The following is a 14,182-nucleotide window of genomic DNA, read 5'->3' on the forward strand; positions in this document are numbered from 1 at the left end:
TTTTATTCTGTTCCACACATGGATATAAAGATAACTCTGTCCTCTAAGAGCTCATCGGTTAATTGGTGAACACCTAATTGCAATAATGTAATAAGCTCAAATACAGAGGTGTATAGAGGAAGAGTAATTTCCTTAATGAGCAAGTGTGGGTCGGTCTTCCTGGAGGAGAGAAGATGAGTTAACTGGAGGCTGATAAATGAGTAAGAGCTAGTCAGATGGCGAAAAGTAACAAGAATGTACCAGACAGTTGGAACGGAACAAGCAAATGCCTAGAGGAAGGGAACAGTAGGACAGGTGATTGAGGACAGAACTATGCATCGTTTGTTGCCAAAGCATGAAGTACAAGGTAAATAAAGAATGGCAGGAAATAAAACCAGAAAGACAAGCAAAGGTATGACATGAAGAGCTTTCTATGCCATTATAGGAAGCCTCACCTTTATCCATTTGGGAATGGGGATTAGTAGTGACTTGGACAAGTTTTATGAGCAGGATGCCACATTCTCAATCCAGGATCTGGGACCTGGGAGGCTATTCATATTTCTTAAATTAAAACAATCTCCTGGTGACAGTATATGAAATCAGAAGGGAGAACCGTTTGAACCTTGGAATTCAGGAAATCCTCCATGGATTCTTAATGACAGAAAAAGTCAAGGAGCCTTAGATACTGCTTCCTTCATTCACTCATTCAGCTATTCATTTGTTTATCTAATCATTCAGTCATTCAGTGAATGCTGTATCCAGGTATGTGAGGACCTGGGAAGCAAGGAATGAGACAAAATCTCCCCTTCAGTGAGGACTCGAGTTTAGTTCAGAATACACACACATACACAGGCTGTTAGGCAGAGTGGGTAACATGTGAACAGAGCCTTAAAGAATAACTCAGGAATTTTTCTGGGAGGCTAGCATGTACAAGGCATGATCATATAGAAATGCATCAGGAAATAGCAGTTATCAGTAGTGGATCGTATCTACCCCAGAGGCAGAGGTGCAAAACTCTTGTAGAATCTTTAACAATATTAAAGGCTAGGAATTTCTACTTTAAATTAATAATTACCTTCAGAGGAGAACATACCTCAAATTGTTCTCTAAAACGTTTTTCTTCTTTTTCCATTCTGATCTTTTCTAAGTTTTGCTTCTTGCTTCTAAAGAAATTTCTAGGAGATTAAGGGGCAAGAAATACGCAGATAGGGTTGAATGTACCATAATAAAACGCTTAAGTTTCCAAATCTATAAACTCATTCTACTTCAGGATAAATTCAGGTATAATTTTGTGTGTATATGTATACTTTTATATAAAAGTCTCTGAATACATCTTTTGAACTTGGGAAAAGTTACATCAGCCTAAACCCAAAGATGGCCATTTTATGCCATCCTCTGAGTTCAAATTTGATATAGACCGATGTCTGCTTCCTTTTGGGGTTCCCTTATAGTACTTTTCTAGACAGGTTTCCTAGAGCAGACAAATCACACAGTGTTCCCAGCTCAATGACTGTTTAATAGATGTCTTGGGGAAAGTGCCCTATCCTAACAATTGAGAAGACCAGAGCACAGATCATATAGTAACCATCTGGGACAGTAAAAACATCACCTCCTCCATAGCCAACTCTGGGAACTCGAATCACATGAATGAAGGTTAGATCTTGAGTTGCAATATACTTTTTAAATTATAACACTAATGTAGTCATAGCTAGAATTGTGTTCCAGGGAAATGAATCTGGTTATGTGATCACAGTTTCTCAAAGTTTAAGTTCTAATTGGTGTATTATTAATTTAAGTTCCATCTATAGAGGAAAAGTTCTTACAGCCTAAAAGAAGATGAAGGGTTTTCCTCATTTGATAAAGGCTAGCTTGAAAGTTTTCCTTACTCCCTATCCACCAGAAGTATGGACAACGGTGATGAAGATAAATGTGTGTGGCACTTTACGTTTTTATACTCTGTCTCTTTTAATCCTCTCAACTATACTATGATGTAGGTGCTATTATTCTCACATGACCGATGTGGAATGTGAAAATCAAATTTAATGACTTGCCTAAGGTCACACAACTAGTAAGAGGTGTAAATTTCAGCAGATAAGCTATAATGTAAATGCACCTGTGTACCTACCTTTCAGATTCTTCAACACCTTTTTTCTCTTTCTTTTCCTTTGCCATCAAAAACTTGGGCTTCCAAGTTTTTAGTTTATCTTCATTTCTGAGGAGAAAAATATTTTGAGCAAGTAGATAAAGATTGAACTAAAACATTTATGGAAATGTCAGCATTTTCTGGACAATTATGTTTTACAAAAAAATTAAAATATCATCTAGAAGTATATTTGGATAATCTGTGTCAAGGCCAGATTGTGAATATCTTAAGCTTTGAAAGCCATATCATCTCTATGGTAACTACTAAACTCTGCTGTTGTAACTGTATTTACAAAAACAAGTGGCCAGCTATTTTGGCCCACAGGCCATAGTTTGCTGACCTCTGATGTGTGGTGATCCAAATTTGAAACCAGAAGCAAGAGATCAACCTGCTTATAATCACATTTCCCTTCCTGAGCCTCAGTTTCCTTGCCTCTAAAACGTGAATAGTATTAATCATTACCGTGAGATGAGACAAATCTAGTGTTTAACATTAGTAGCAAAGGATGCGGGGAAGAGCCGCGGAAGATGGTGGAGTTGGAAGACCCTAAGCTTACCTGGTCCCATGGATACAACTAGGTAACACCCACATCAGTGTGAAAAATGCAGAAAATAATCTGGAGACTGGCAGAACAGATTCTGTACAGCTAAATGTAGAGAAGAGGCCATATGGAAGAGGCTCAGAAGGGCAGAGTCACTGTAGGAAGCTAAACAGACCCACCCTCAAGACTGTACAGAGGAAGGAGGGAGGGATGCTGTGGGCAAGGAGAAAGGAAAGAAACAGACACCCCAGGCATGGGGAAGATGAACCCCACCCCCCAATGACAATTAGCTTTGAAAACTAGAGCGGCCAAATTTCATGAGTTCTTACATTCAGTTGGGCTTAACACCTGTAAGTTTAAAAATCAGTGCGATCAAAAAAAAAAAAAAGTGCCATCAACTCTGGGAGAGCAAAGAGGGCTAGAAAAAGCAGTGTCCTTTTCTTTAAAGAGACAGCACAACAAATAGTTCCAAGGGATACACCATAGAAGCAACAGTTTAAAAAACACCTGGGGCATAAGGGAAGGATAGTTGTTTACTAATCTCAGAACATGTGCTGGAAGGACAAGGATCTTCTCCAGGAAGAAAGGAGTAGGTGGGCACCATTTCCTCTCCTACCCCCAAGCTTGACACCTATGGGAACCAATGCAGTGAACACTCTCCACCTAGCTTGCTAACACCAATCGCCTCGCCCCCATGCACTTCTGTGGATCTGCCCCTTCCAACCCAGCCTGCGAAGTTGCAGGTCCCCTCTCAGAGGGTGGACCTTGTTGGCACCACACCCACCCCTGCCTCCTCCTGTTGACTTCTTCAGCACTTGACTGGAGCTTGTCCAAAACAGTGCCACAAGCCTGGCAGTGTGCAAGCAGACCCAACAGGGGCCAGCACACTGCAAACTGCTCCAGGAGAGGGGAAGATAATCATACATACCAGTCAGACTGTGGCCCCAGCAGCAGGCTGGGGGCAGACATCTGGTATGATTACAGGTCCTGCCCACCAACAAGCTTCTCAGGACAACACAGGGGAGCTGTCCTGCAGTTCAGTGCTATTGCATCTCTAGCAAATGCCTGGTCTGAGTCAACTCAAACCCAAGGAAGCCCGAGTCTAGCCTAAAAACACAGGGACCAAATCTTGCCTACAACAGGTAGAGAGCCATTGCAGATGACTGGACTTGAGCCAAAGGCACCTCAGCCATAGCAGCAAGGCTCATACAACACACAAAGGAGAGACCCCAGCTGCACCAGGTTCTGGTGAACAGGGGACAATACCTTGCAGGGCACTGTAGGACCTTTTCTTAATAAACCCACTACTTTCAAAAGCAGGAGGTGTACGTGACTTTTTAACACATAGAAACAGACATGAAGAGTTAGACAAAATGAGGAGACAAGAATGTGTCCCAAATGAAAAAAACACGACAAAACCAGTAGCAGATATAAGCAAAATGGAAATAAGTAATATGCTTGATAGAGAATTTAAAGTAATGGTCATAAGGATACAGACTTGAGAAAAGAGTGGAGAACCCCAGTGAGACCCTCAACAAAGAGACAAAACATAAAAATGAACCAGTCAGAGATGAAGAACTCAATAACTGAAATTAAAAATATATTAGATGGAATCAAGTGTAGGTTAGAGGAAGCAGAATAACTGACCAGAGACCTGGAGGACAAAGTAATGTGAAGCAGGATGAATGGTGGGGGGTGGGGGGAGAACGAAGAGACTTAGGGAACTTAGCAACAGCATCAAGTGCATTAACATTCATTTTATCAGGATTCCAGAAGGAGAAGACAAAGATGAGGGGGCAGAAATTTATTTGATGAAATAATAGCTGAAAGTTTCCAGAAGGTAGGGAAAGAAACACATTCAGATCCAGGAAGCACAGAAAGTTCCCAACCAAATCAAACCAAGGAGGTCCACACCAAGACACATAGTGATTAAAATGGCAAAAAAAGAGTGACAAGGAGAGAATTTTAAAAGCAGCAAAAGAAAACAGTTACATGCAAGGGAAACTCCATTAAGCTATCAGCTGATTTTTTTTTAGCAGAAACTGCAGGCCAGAAAGGAATGAGATGATACATTCAAAGTGCTGAAAGAAAAAACCCCTGCAGCCAAGAATACTACTATATCCAGCAAGGCTATCATTCAGAACAGAAGACGAAATAAGGGATTTCCCAAATAAAAGGTAAAGGAATTCATGATCACTAAACCAACCCTGTAAGAAATATTAAAGGGGACTCTTTGAATGGAAAGTAAAGACCATAAGTAGGAGTAAAGTAGGAAGAATGAAAGTAGTAAAGTATATCTATAAAAATCAGTCAAGGGGCGCCTGGGTGGCTCAGTCGGTTAAGCGTCCGACTTCAGCTCAGGTCACGATCTCATGGTCCGTGAGTTTGAGCCCTGCATCGGGCTCTGGGCTGATGGCTCAGAGCCTGGAGCCTGCTTCCGATTCTGTGTCTCCCTCTTTCTCTGCCCGTCCCCCATTCATGCTCTGTCTCTGTCTCAAAAATAAATAAACGTTAAAAAAAAATTTAAAAATCAGTCAAGAGATTCACAAAATAAAAGGATGTAAAATATGACACATCTACATAAAATGGGAGGAGGGGAGTAAAGAATGGGTTCAAACTTAAGCAACCATAAATGAAGTATAGATTGCTATATGCAAAAGATGTTATATATAAACCTAATGGTAGCCACAAGTAAAAAACCAGTAATAGATATGCAAAGAATAAAGGAAAGGAATCCAACTATATCTCTAAATAAAGCCAGCAAACTGTGGGAGAAGAGAGCAAGAGAAGAAAGGAACAGAGTAAAACAACCACAGAACAAATAATAAAATGTCAATGAATACATACTTATCAAAAATTACTTTGAATGTAAATGGACTAAGCACTTCAATCAAAAGACACAGGGTGACAGAATAGATTAAAAAAAAAAGCAAGACCCATCTATATGCTGCCAGCAAGAGACTCATGTTAGACCTAAAGACACCTGCAGATTGATAGTGAAGTGATAGAAAAGCATTTATCATGCAAATGGAAGTGAAAAGAAAGCCAGGGTAGTGATGCTTATATCAGACAAAATAGACTTTAAAACAAAGACTGTAACAAGAGACAAAGGATGCTGTATAATCATAAAGGGAACAATCCAACAAGAAGATATAATAATTATAAATATTTATGCACCCAACATGGAAGCACCCAAATACATAGAGCAGATAATAACAATTGACAGTAATACAACAGTAGGGGATTTTAACACCCCATTTATATCAATGGACACATCATCTTAACAGAAGATCAACAAGGACACAGTGGCTTTGAATGACACATTGGGTCAGATATATCTAACAGATACATTCAGAACATTCCATCCTAGAACAGAATACACATTCTTTTCAAGTGCACATGGAACATTCTCCAGCACATATCACATTTTAGGCCACAAAACAAGTCTCAACAAATTCAAGAAGATCAAAGTCATACAATGCACCTTTTCTGATCAAGACACTATGAAACTAGAAATCAACCACAAGAAAACATCTGGAAAGAATTCAAATACAGGGAGGTTAAATAACATGCTAGTAAACAGTGAATGGGTCAAACAAGAAATCAAAGAGGAAATGAAAAATATATGGAGAGAAATGAACATGAAAACATAATGGTCCAAAATCTTTGGGATGCAGCAAAAGCTGTTCTAAGAGGGAAGTTTATAGCAACACAGGCCTACCCAAGCAGCAAGAAAAATATCAAAAAATAACCTCATTTTACACCCAAAGGAGTTAGGAAAAGAACAAAACCCCCAAACCAATAGAAGGAAGGCAATAAAAACATTAGAGCATAAATACACAATATAGAAAATAAAAATAATAGAAGGGATCGATGAAACCAGGAACTGCTTCTTTGAAAAGATAAATGAAATTGATAAAAATCTTTAGACTCCTAAAAAAAAGAGAGAAGACTCAAAATCAGAAATGAAACAGCAGAAACAACAGACACTGCAGAAATACAAGAATTGTAAGAGAATATTATGAAAAATTATATGCCAACAAATTGGAAAACCTAGAAGAAATGGAAAAATTCCCAGAAACATATAACCTACCAAAACTGAATCAAGAAGAAATAGAAAATTTGAACAAATTGATTACCAGCAAAGAAACTGAATCCATAATCAAAAAACAGAAGCCCAGGACCAGAGAGCTTCACAGGTGAATTCTACCAAACTTTCAAAGAAGAGTTAATATCCATTCTTCTGAAATTATTTAAAAGAACAATAACAGAAGAGTAAGGAAAGCTTCCAAATTCATTCTATGAGGCCAGCATTACCCTTATTCCAAAACCAAATAAAGACACTACAAAAAAAGAGAACTACAGGTCAGTATCTTCGATGAACATAGATGTAAAAATCTCAATGAAATATTAGCAAACTGAATCCAACAATACATTAAAATCCATCACAATCAAGTGAGATTTACTTCTAGGATGCAAGGGTGATTCAGTATTCCCAAATCAATCAACATGATATGTCCTATCAACAAAAGGAAGGATAAAAACCACATGATCATTCCAATAGATGCAGAAAAAAAACCTGACAAAGTACAACATCGATGCATGCATTAACAAAGTAGGTTTAGAAAGAACATACCTCAACGTAATTAAGGCCATATATGAAAAACCCACAACTGACATCATCCTCAATGGTAAAAAACTGACAACTTTACCCCTAAGATTAGGACCAAGACAAACATATCTACCCTCACTACTTTTATTTAACAGACTACTGGAAATCTTAGCCACAGCAATCAGAGAAGAAAAAGGAATAAAAAGTACTCAGATTGGTAAGGAAAAAATAAAACTTTCACTATTTGTAGATGACATGATGCTATATATAGAAAACCCAAAAGACTCCACCAAAAAACGGCTAGAACTGATAAATGAATTAAGATCACAGAATGCAAAATCAATATACAGAAGTCTGTTACATTTCTATGCACTAACAATGAAGCAGCAGAGAGATTGAGCAATCCCATGTATAACTGCACAAAAAATAAAATAGGAATAAACTTAACCAAGGAGATGAAAGACCTGTAATCTTTGACACAAATGGAAAGCTATTCCATGTTCAATGATTGACATAACCAATATTGTTGGTTTAGAAATTTAATGCAATCCCTATCAAAATACTAACAGCAAGTTTCCAAAGAACTAGAACAATCCTAAAATTTGTATGGAACCACAAAGGACCCCAAATAGCCAGAGCAATCTTGAAAAGATTAATAAAACTAGAGGTATCACAATCTCACATTCCAAAATATACTACAAAGGTATAGGAATCAAAACAATACGGTGGAGATACAAAACAGACACATACATCAATGGAACAGAAAAACCAGAAGTAAAATCACAATTATATGGTCAATTAATCTTTGATACAGAAGGAAGAATATTCAATCAGAAAAAGTGTCTTCAACAAATAGTGATGGGAAAACTAGACAGCTATATACAAAACAATGAAACTGGACCACCTTCTTATACTGCACACAAAAATAAACTCAAAGTGGATTAAAGACCTAAGTATGAGACCTGAAACTATAAAAATTCTAGAAGAAAGCACAGGCAGTAATTTCTCAGACATAAGCTGTATCAACAGTTTTCTGCATCTGTCTCCTGAGGCAGAGGAAATAAAAGCAAAAGTAAACTACTGGGACTACATCAAAATAAAAAGCTTCTTTATGCACAGCCAAGGAAACAATAAAACTAAAAGGCAACCTACTGAATGGGATAAGCTATTTGCAAATGACACATCTGATAATGGGTTAGTATCCAAAATATATAAAGAACTCCTACATCCCAACACCAAAAAACAAACAAAAGAACCCAAACAATCCAAATAAAAATGAGAAGAACATTTTTCCAAAGAAGACATACCGACACATGAAAAGATGTTCAACCTTACTCACCATACGGGAAATGCAAACCAAAACCACAATGAAATACCACCTCACACCTGTTGGAATAGCTAAAATAAAAAACACAAGAAACAACAAGTGTTTGTGAGGATGTGGAAAAAAGGAACCCTCTTGCACTGTTGTCGGGAATGCAAACTGGTGTAGCCACTGTGGCAAACGTTATAGAGATTCCTCAAAAAATTGAAAATATAATTACCACATGATCCAGCAATTCCACTACTGGGTATTTACCCAAAGAAATTAAAAACACTGATTGAAAAAAGACAGATCACCCCTATGTTTATTGCAGCATTATTTACAACAGCCAAGATATAGAAGCAGCCCAAGTGTCTGTCAATAGATGAATGGATCAAGAAGTAGTATGTAACAACCACAACAAAAAGTAGTATAAAAAACATGTATCCATGCACGCACACACACACACAGGTATATTTCTCAGCCATAAAAAAGAATAAAATTTTTCCATTTGCAACAGCATGGATGGATTTAGAGAATATAATGCTAAGTGAAATAAGCCAGAGAAAGACAAACACCCTATGATTTTACTCAGATGTGGAATTTAAGAAACAAAATAAATGAACAAAAAAGGACAAAGCAAAAAACAGACTCTTAACTATAGAGAACTGATGGTTTACCAGAGGAGAGGTGGGTGGGTGGTGCGGTGGGTAAAAGAGGTTAAGAGTAGACTTATCATGATAAGCACTGAGTAATGTATACAATGGTTGAATCCCTATATTACACACATGAAAATGATATAATACTCTATGTTAATTAAAAAAATACTGGAGATTGGGAGGTAGGTGACAGTGTAAACAAGGTTGCCCATAAATTGGTAATTTTTAAAGCTGGGTAATGGGTACATGAGGGTTCATCATAACATTCTATTTTTCTACATTTGGAATTTTCAGTAAGAAATTCTTTTTAACGAAGACCATTCAAAGAAAAAATAAAAGGATGCAGGGAGGGGAGGGTATCATAGAAGGAACTAAAACTTTCTGAGCACTGGTGTGCCTGGGTGGCTCAGTCGGTTAAGGGTCCGACTTTGGCTCAGGTCATGGTCTCGTGGTTTGTGGGTTCGGGCCCCACGTTGGACTCTGTGCGACAGCTCGGAGCCTGGAGCCTGCTTCAGATTCTGTGTCTCCCTGTCTCTCTGCCCCTCCCCTGTTCATGCTGTCTCTGTCTCTCAAAAATAAATAAATGTTAAAAAAAATTAAAAAAAACTTTCTGAGCACCTATGTGTCAAGTTTTATGCTGTTAACCAATTTAGTTTTCACAGTGACAATTCTGAGTATTTAAAAAATTGGAAGATGTAGAAAAGAGACAAAATAAGCATAATCTGACCTCTCAAAGACCTCTAAGTTTCCTTTAAAACATCCTTCCTAGCACTTTTAAAAATTGAATTGAGATCATACTATACATACAGTTTTGCATTCTATTTTTTAATTGTTATTATAGAGTAACACTTCTCCATGTCATTAGAAATTCTTTAGTATATATTTAGCATATATGTAACTGTCATATACTTGGCAGATTACTATATATTTCAGTATTTGGGTGGGTGGTTTTAAACATCTTTTTATAAATACTCTGAGATACACATTTTTATGCATTAAATTTTTTTGTTTCCTTTTTCACCAGAGCTTATTGCTTGAAGTCAAATTACTGGGTAAAGTAAAGGGTGTGGGCATTTTGGATACATACGGCCAAATTATTCTTTCAGAGAGGTCATACCAATTTCTATCCATGCTAGCCATGTGAATATTATGGTCCACTCTGCCCCTTTGTCAACTTATTTTAGCTTTCCTAGGGATCTAGTTAGAGAGCTTAAAGAATCTGGCAGGATGAGGATTTTTTATTACCATATCATGGGTAGGAAACAGAGGCTCAGAGAAGTAAGAGGATATGCCGCAGGTCTCACTGGTGCCATGTTCCAGTACCAGTGTCCTTTTCAAGATCCCCCTCTTCTTCTTTCCCTTGCTAATCCCCTAAGAGACCTTCTACTGAACAAAAGGAAATAAAAAGCAGAGGTCTGGAATACCTAGTGACAACTTAATCTAGAGCTGTTTAGGCTTCTCCTCAATCTAATACCTACCTACCAAGGTATGACAAGCAAACTAGCCAAGTTTATAAGAATTCAGGTATCGAGGCACTGCGTGGCTCAGTCAGTTAAGTGTCCGACTTCAGCTCAGGTCATGATCTTCCGGTTTGTGGTTCGAGCCCCGCGTCGGGCTCTGTGCTGACCTCTCTCAGAGCCTGGAGCCTGCTTCAGATTCTGTGTCTCCCTCTCTATGCCCCTCCCCAGCTCATGCTCTCTCTTTCTCTCTCAAACATTAAAAAAGAAAAGAAAAAAGGAATTGAGGTATCATCTTCCCTCTCCCTTCTGCTACTTTCTTTCCACCAGTGTTCTATCTGCTACAAATGCCTTTAATAATTACTTTATGTGAAGCCAAACTACAGATTTACTCTATCACATGAAGAAGGTCTTGTTCAGAATTTGACAGGGCTGATGTGGTAAACATCGTTCATGCACAAAATATTCCTTGGGTACCTACCATCATCTAAGTGCTATATTAGAACCTGGATAATAGAGATGAGGAGGATGTGGTTTCTACCAGAGGATTTCACAGTTTAACAAAATCAATGTAAGTTCTCCCCCGAAATCTCTTCTCTCTTTCATTTCTTTCACCACCCGAGAACATTTGATCATCTTTCACCTGAGCGATCATAATGACATTCTAACATATGTATTACTTCATACTTTCTCTCCAAAGCATTCTGGAGAAGGATCCCTTTACTCTTCCTGAAGTGTAGCTCTGATTACATTGTCCTTTTGCTCAGAGTTTGGACTTCCTCATTTGGCTGTAGGGCAGAAGAGTATCCTGAAAGGGCGCTCCCAGTACAAAACTACTAGACTCAAGTGTCTTAGAAAATTGCTACAATTTACCCTTAGAGTAAGTACTGTGCACAGTACCTTAGTAGCCCCCGCCAACTAAGCTGAAACCAGACAGCAGCAAGCAGTATGCAAGCACAAATGGTCAGTTTGTCCCGTGGAAAATGCTAGCATCAGTACCACAGTATTTCAGGAGATTGAACCTTAGGCCAAGGTCAAGGTAGGAGTTAAGACAGATTGTTATATTGGCATTTTAAAAAGCCAAATGCAGCTCTACGGCTATTTATTCAAGACCTAACGAATGAGAATATGGAAAACAGAAAATTAAAGGATTAAAAATATAGTAGGGCAATCCTAACTAAAAGAAAGTTCCAGTAGATATATATCAGGCAAATTAGACGTTAAGACAGAGCATCACTAGGAGATACAACATTGTGTAGTAGTAACTCTTCACTACTGGATTGGGTTTGAATCCTGTTTCTACACTTTACTACCTCTGTGAACTTGGGCAAGTAACAACTTCTATGCCCGAGTCTCTCTTCTGAAATGTTTGTATAATAATAGTATCTACCTCATGGGATGGTGGTGAAGACTGAATGAACTAATACATACTAAATGTATATAACAGTTACGGACCCCAGTAAGAACTACGTATTATTTTTGTTATTAATAGTATTAGGGATAGAGACATCTACCATATGAGGAAGAAACATTAGGTTCACTACATTTTTAATTTTGTAAGCAACTAACAAAAGAGCCTCAGGATACATCAAACAAAACATGACAGAACTTTAGGAAGAGATTGACAAGTCTGCCATGTTTGTGTGAGATTTGAAGCTGTTTCTTTCAAATATTGATGGCTCCAACATCTAAAAATTCATAAATCTACAGATTTTAACAAGAGAATGATTTGAAGAACCTAAGTGGATTGTTGTACCAAACAATTAGAGAAGGCATATTTTTCTTAAGTGCACATGGGACATTTATAGAACTTAACTGTACATTAGGCATGAATCTTGTCTTAAAATATGTCAAGGCACTGATAGCAATTACTTTCTCAGGGTACTAATATCTTTTTTTAATGTTTACTTTTGAGAGGGGGAGGGAGAGAGAGAGAGAGAGAGAGAGGAGAGAGAACACAAGTGGGGGAAGGGTAGACAAAGACAGAGATTCCCAAGCAGGATCCAAGCTGTCAGCACAGAGCCTGATGCAGGGCTGGAACTCATGAACCATGAGATCGTGACCTGAGCCAAAGTTGGATGCTTAACTGACTGAGCCACACAGGTGCCCCTCTGTGTACTAATATCTTACTAACTACTTTTTCAGAGCACCAGCCTATTAAGATGGAAAGGACACTGGAATAGAGAGCATGGGCACAGACCTTCAGACATGGAAGCTTGGTATGACAAAGATGGCATTGTAGATCCATGGGGAAAGGTGTAGCTATTCAATTAATCATGCAGGACATTTTTCCACACGTAAGAAAATTTAATTAGATTGATACTTCAATATAGTACCAACACACAAAACTCAGTTCCAGATACGTCTAAGGTTTAAATGTAAAAGGCAAAAAATTCAGCAGTTTTAGAAGAAAATATAGGAGGATATCATATGATCTTGGGATAAAGATTTCTTCTAAAGATGCCAAAGGCAACACTCAATTGCTAAATTCAAGTACACTAAAATGAAAAATTTCTGTTCATTAGAAGACTAGGAAGAATGTTGGAAAGTCAAGCTACAATGGGGGAGAAGGTCTCTGCAACATATATAACTGACAAAGGGACGATATCTAGAATGCATTAAAAAATCTATAAATAAATAAGAAAAAGACCATCAATGCAATAAGAAAACAGAATAAAAAGGTATGAACTGGCCTTCGATAGAAGATATGAATGGTGAATATTAAAAGGGGTTCAACACTTAGTATTTTATACCCACAAAATTGGCAAAGTTAAGAATTCTCTCTGTGCTAAGTGTTGGTGAGAATGTGGATCAACATTCCCCTTACAAACAGCTGGGAAGAATGTAAATTGGTACAACCACTTTGGAAAATAAGTTGGCATTTTCTTATAAATTTGCATTCCCTTCGGCATTTCTCTTCCCTTCTGACTATCTGCTAGGAAAATTCTAGGACATATTCACAGAAGACATAAGACTATTTATAGCAATAGTGTTTTTAAGTACAAAAAAAAAATTAGAACCCTAAATGAATCAAGGATAAGCAGAGGAGACCTTTCTTTTCAGTCATTTAGTTGAGGGGGAGAGGACAGAGAACAAGTAGCTAGAGAGGGGGGCATCGAGTTTCAGGATGGTTTCTTTCTGGTTAGATGGTTATTCTGTCTTTGAGGATAGAGGCTCCGTCAAACACTGCTCGCTATCCTCCGTGTTGCCTTGTACATAGGAGGTTATTAAATCAGGGTATGTTGCATTAAAATGAGTTTCAAGTCTCTAGATTCAAAGGCAAGAAACAGATTCCAAAGCTCCAGTGACTTCTGAATCACCTACTACCATTAGATCACCTACATTATTCACTGTTTTCCCTTCTTAGTGAGGGGAGGGACATCAGAATCTGACTTTTTATCCGGTTTCTAAGGCTCTGAAGAGGTGGCCCTCTGACCATATTTAACAAACCATCAGGAAATGGATTAGGTATCAGTAGGGCTGACCAA

General features: G+C 38.0%; 1 protein-coding gene across 1 annotated transcript in view; it reads right to left on the minus strand.

Annotated features, from left to right (window-relative positions):
* Nucleotides 1-14,182, minus strand: part of FYB2 (FYN binding protein 2) — a 125,732-nt gene that overhangs the window by 3,488 nt on the left and 108,062 nt on the right. The window contains 2 exon segments of the mRNA XM_027059078.2: nt 1,073-1,154; nt 2,105-2,191. Coding sequence (XP_026914879.2) covers nt 1,073-1,154; nt 2,105-2,191 — 169 coding nt within the window.

This window comes from Acinonyx jubatus, chromosome C1 (genome assembly GCF_027475565.1).
Source record: "Acinonyx jubatus isolate Ajub_Pintada_27869175 chromosome C1, VMU_Ajub_asm_v1.0, whole genome shotgun sequence".
Lineage (NCBI taxonomy): Eukaryota > Metazoa > Chordata > Mammalia > Carnivora > Felidae > Acinonyx > Acinonyx jubatus.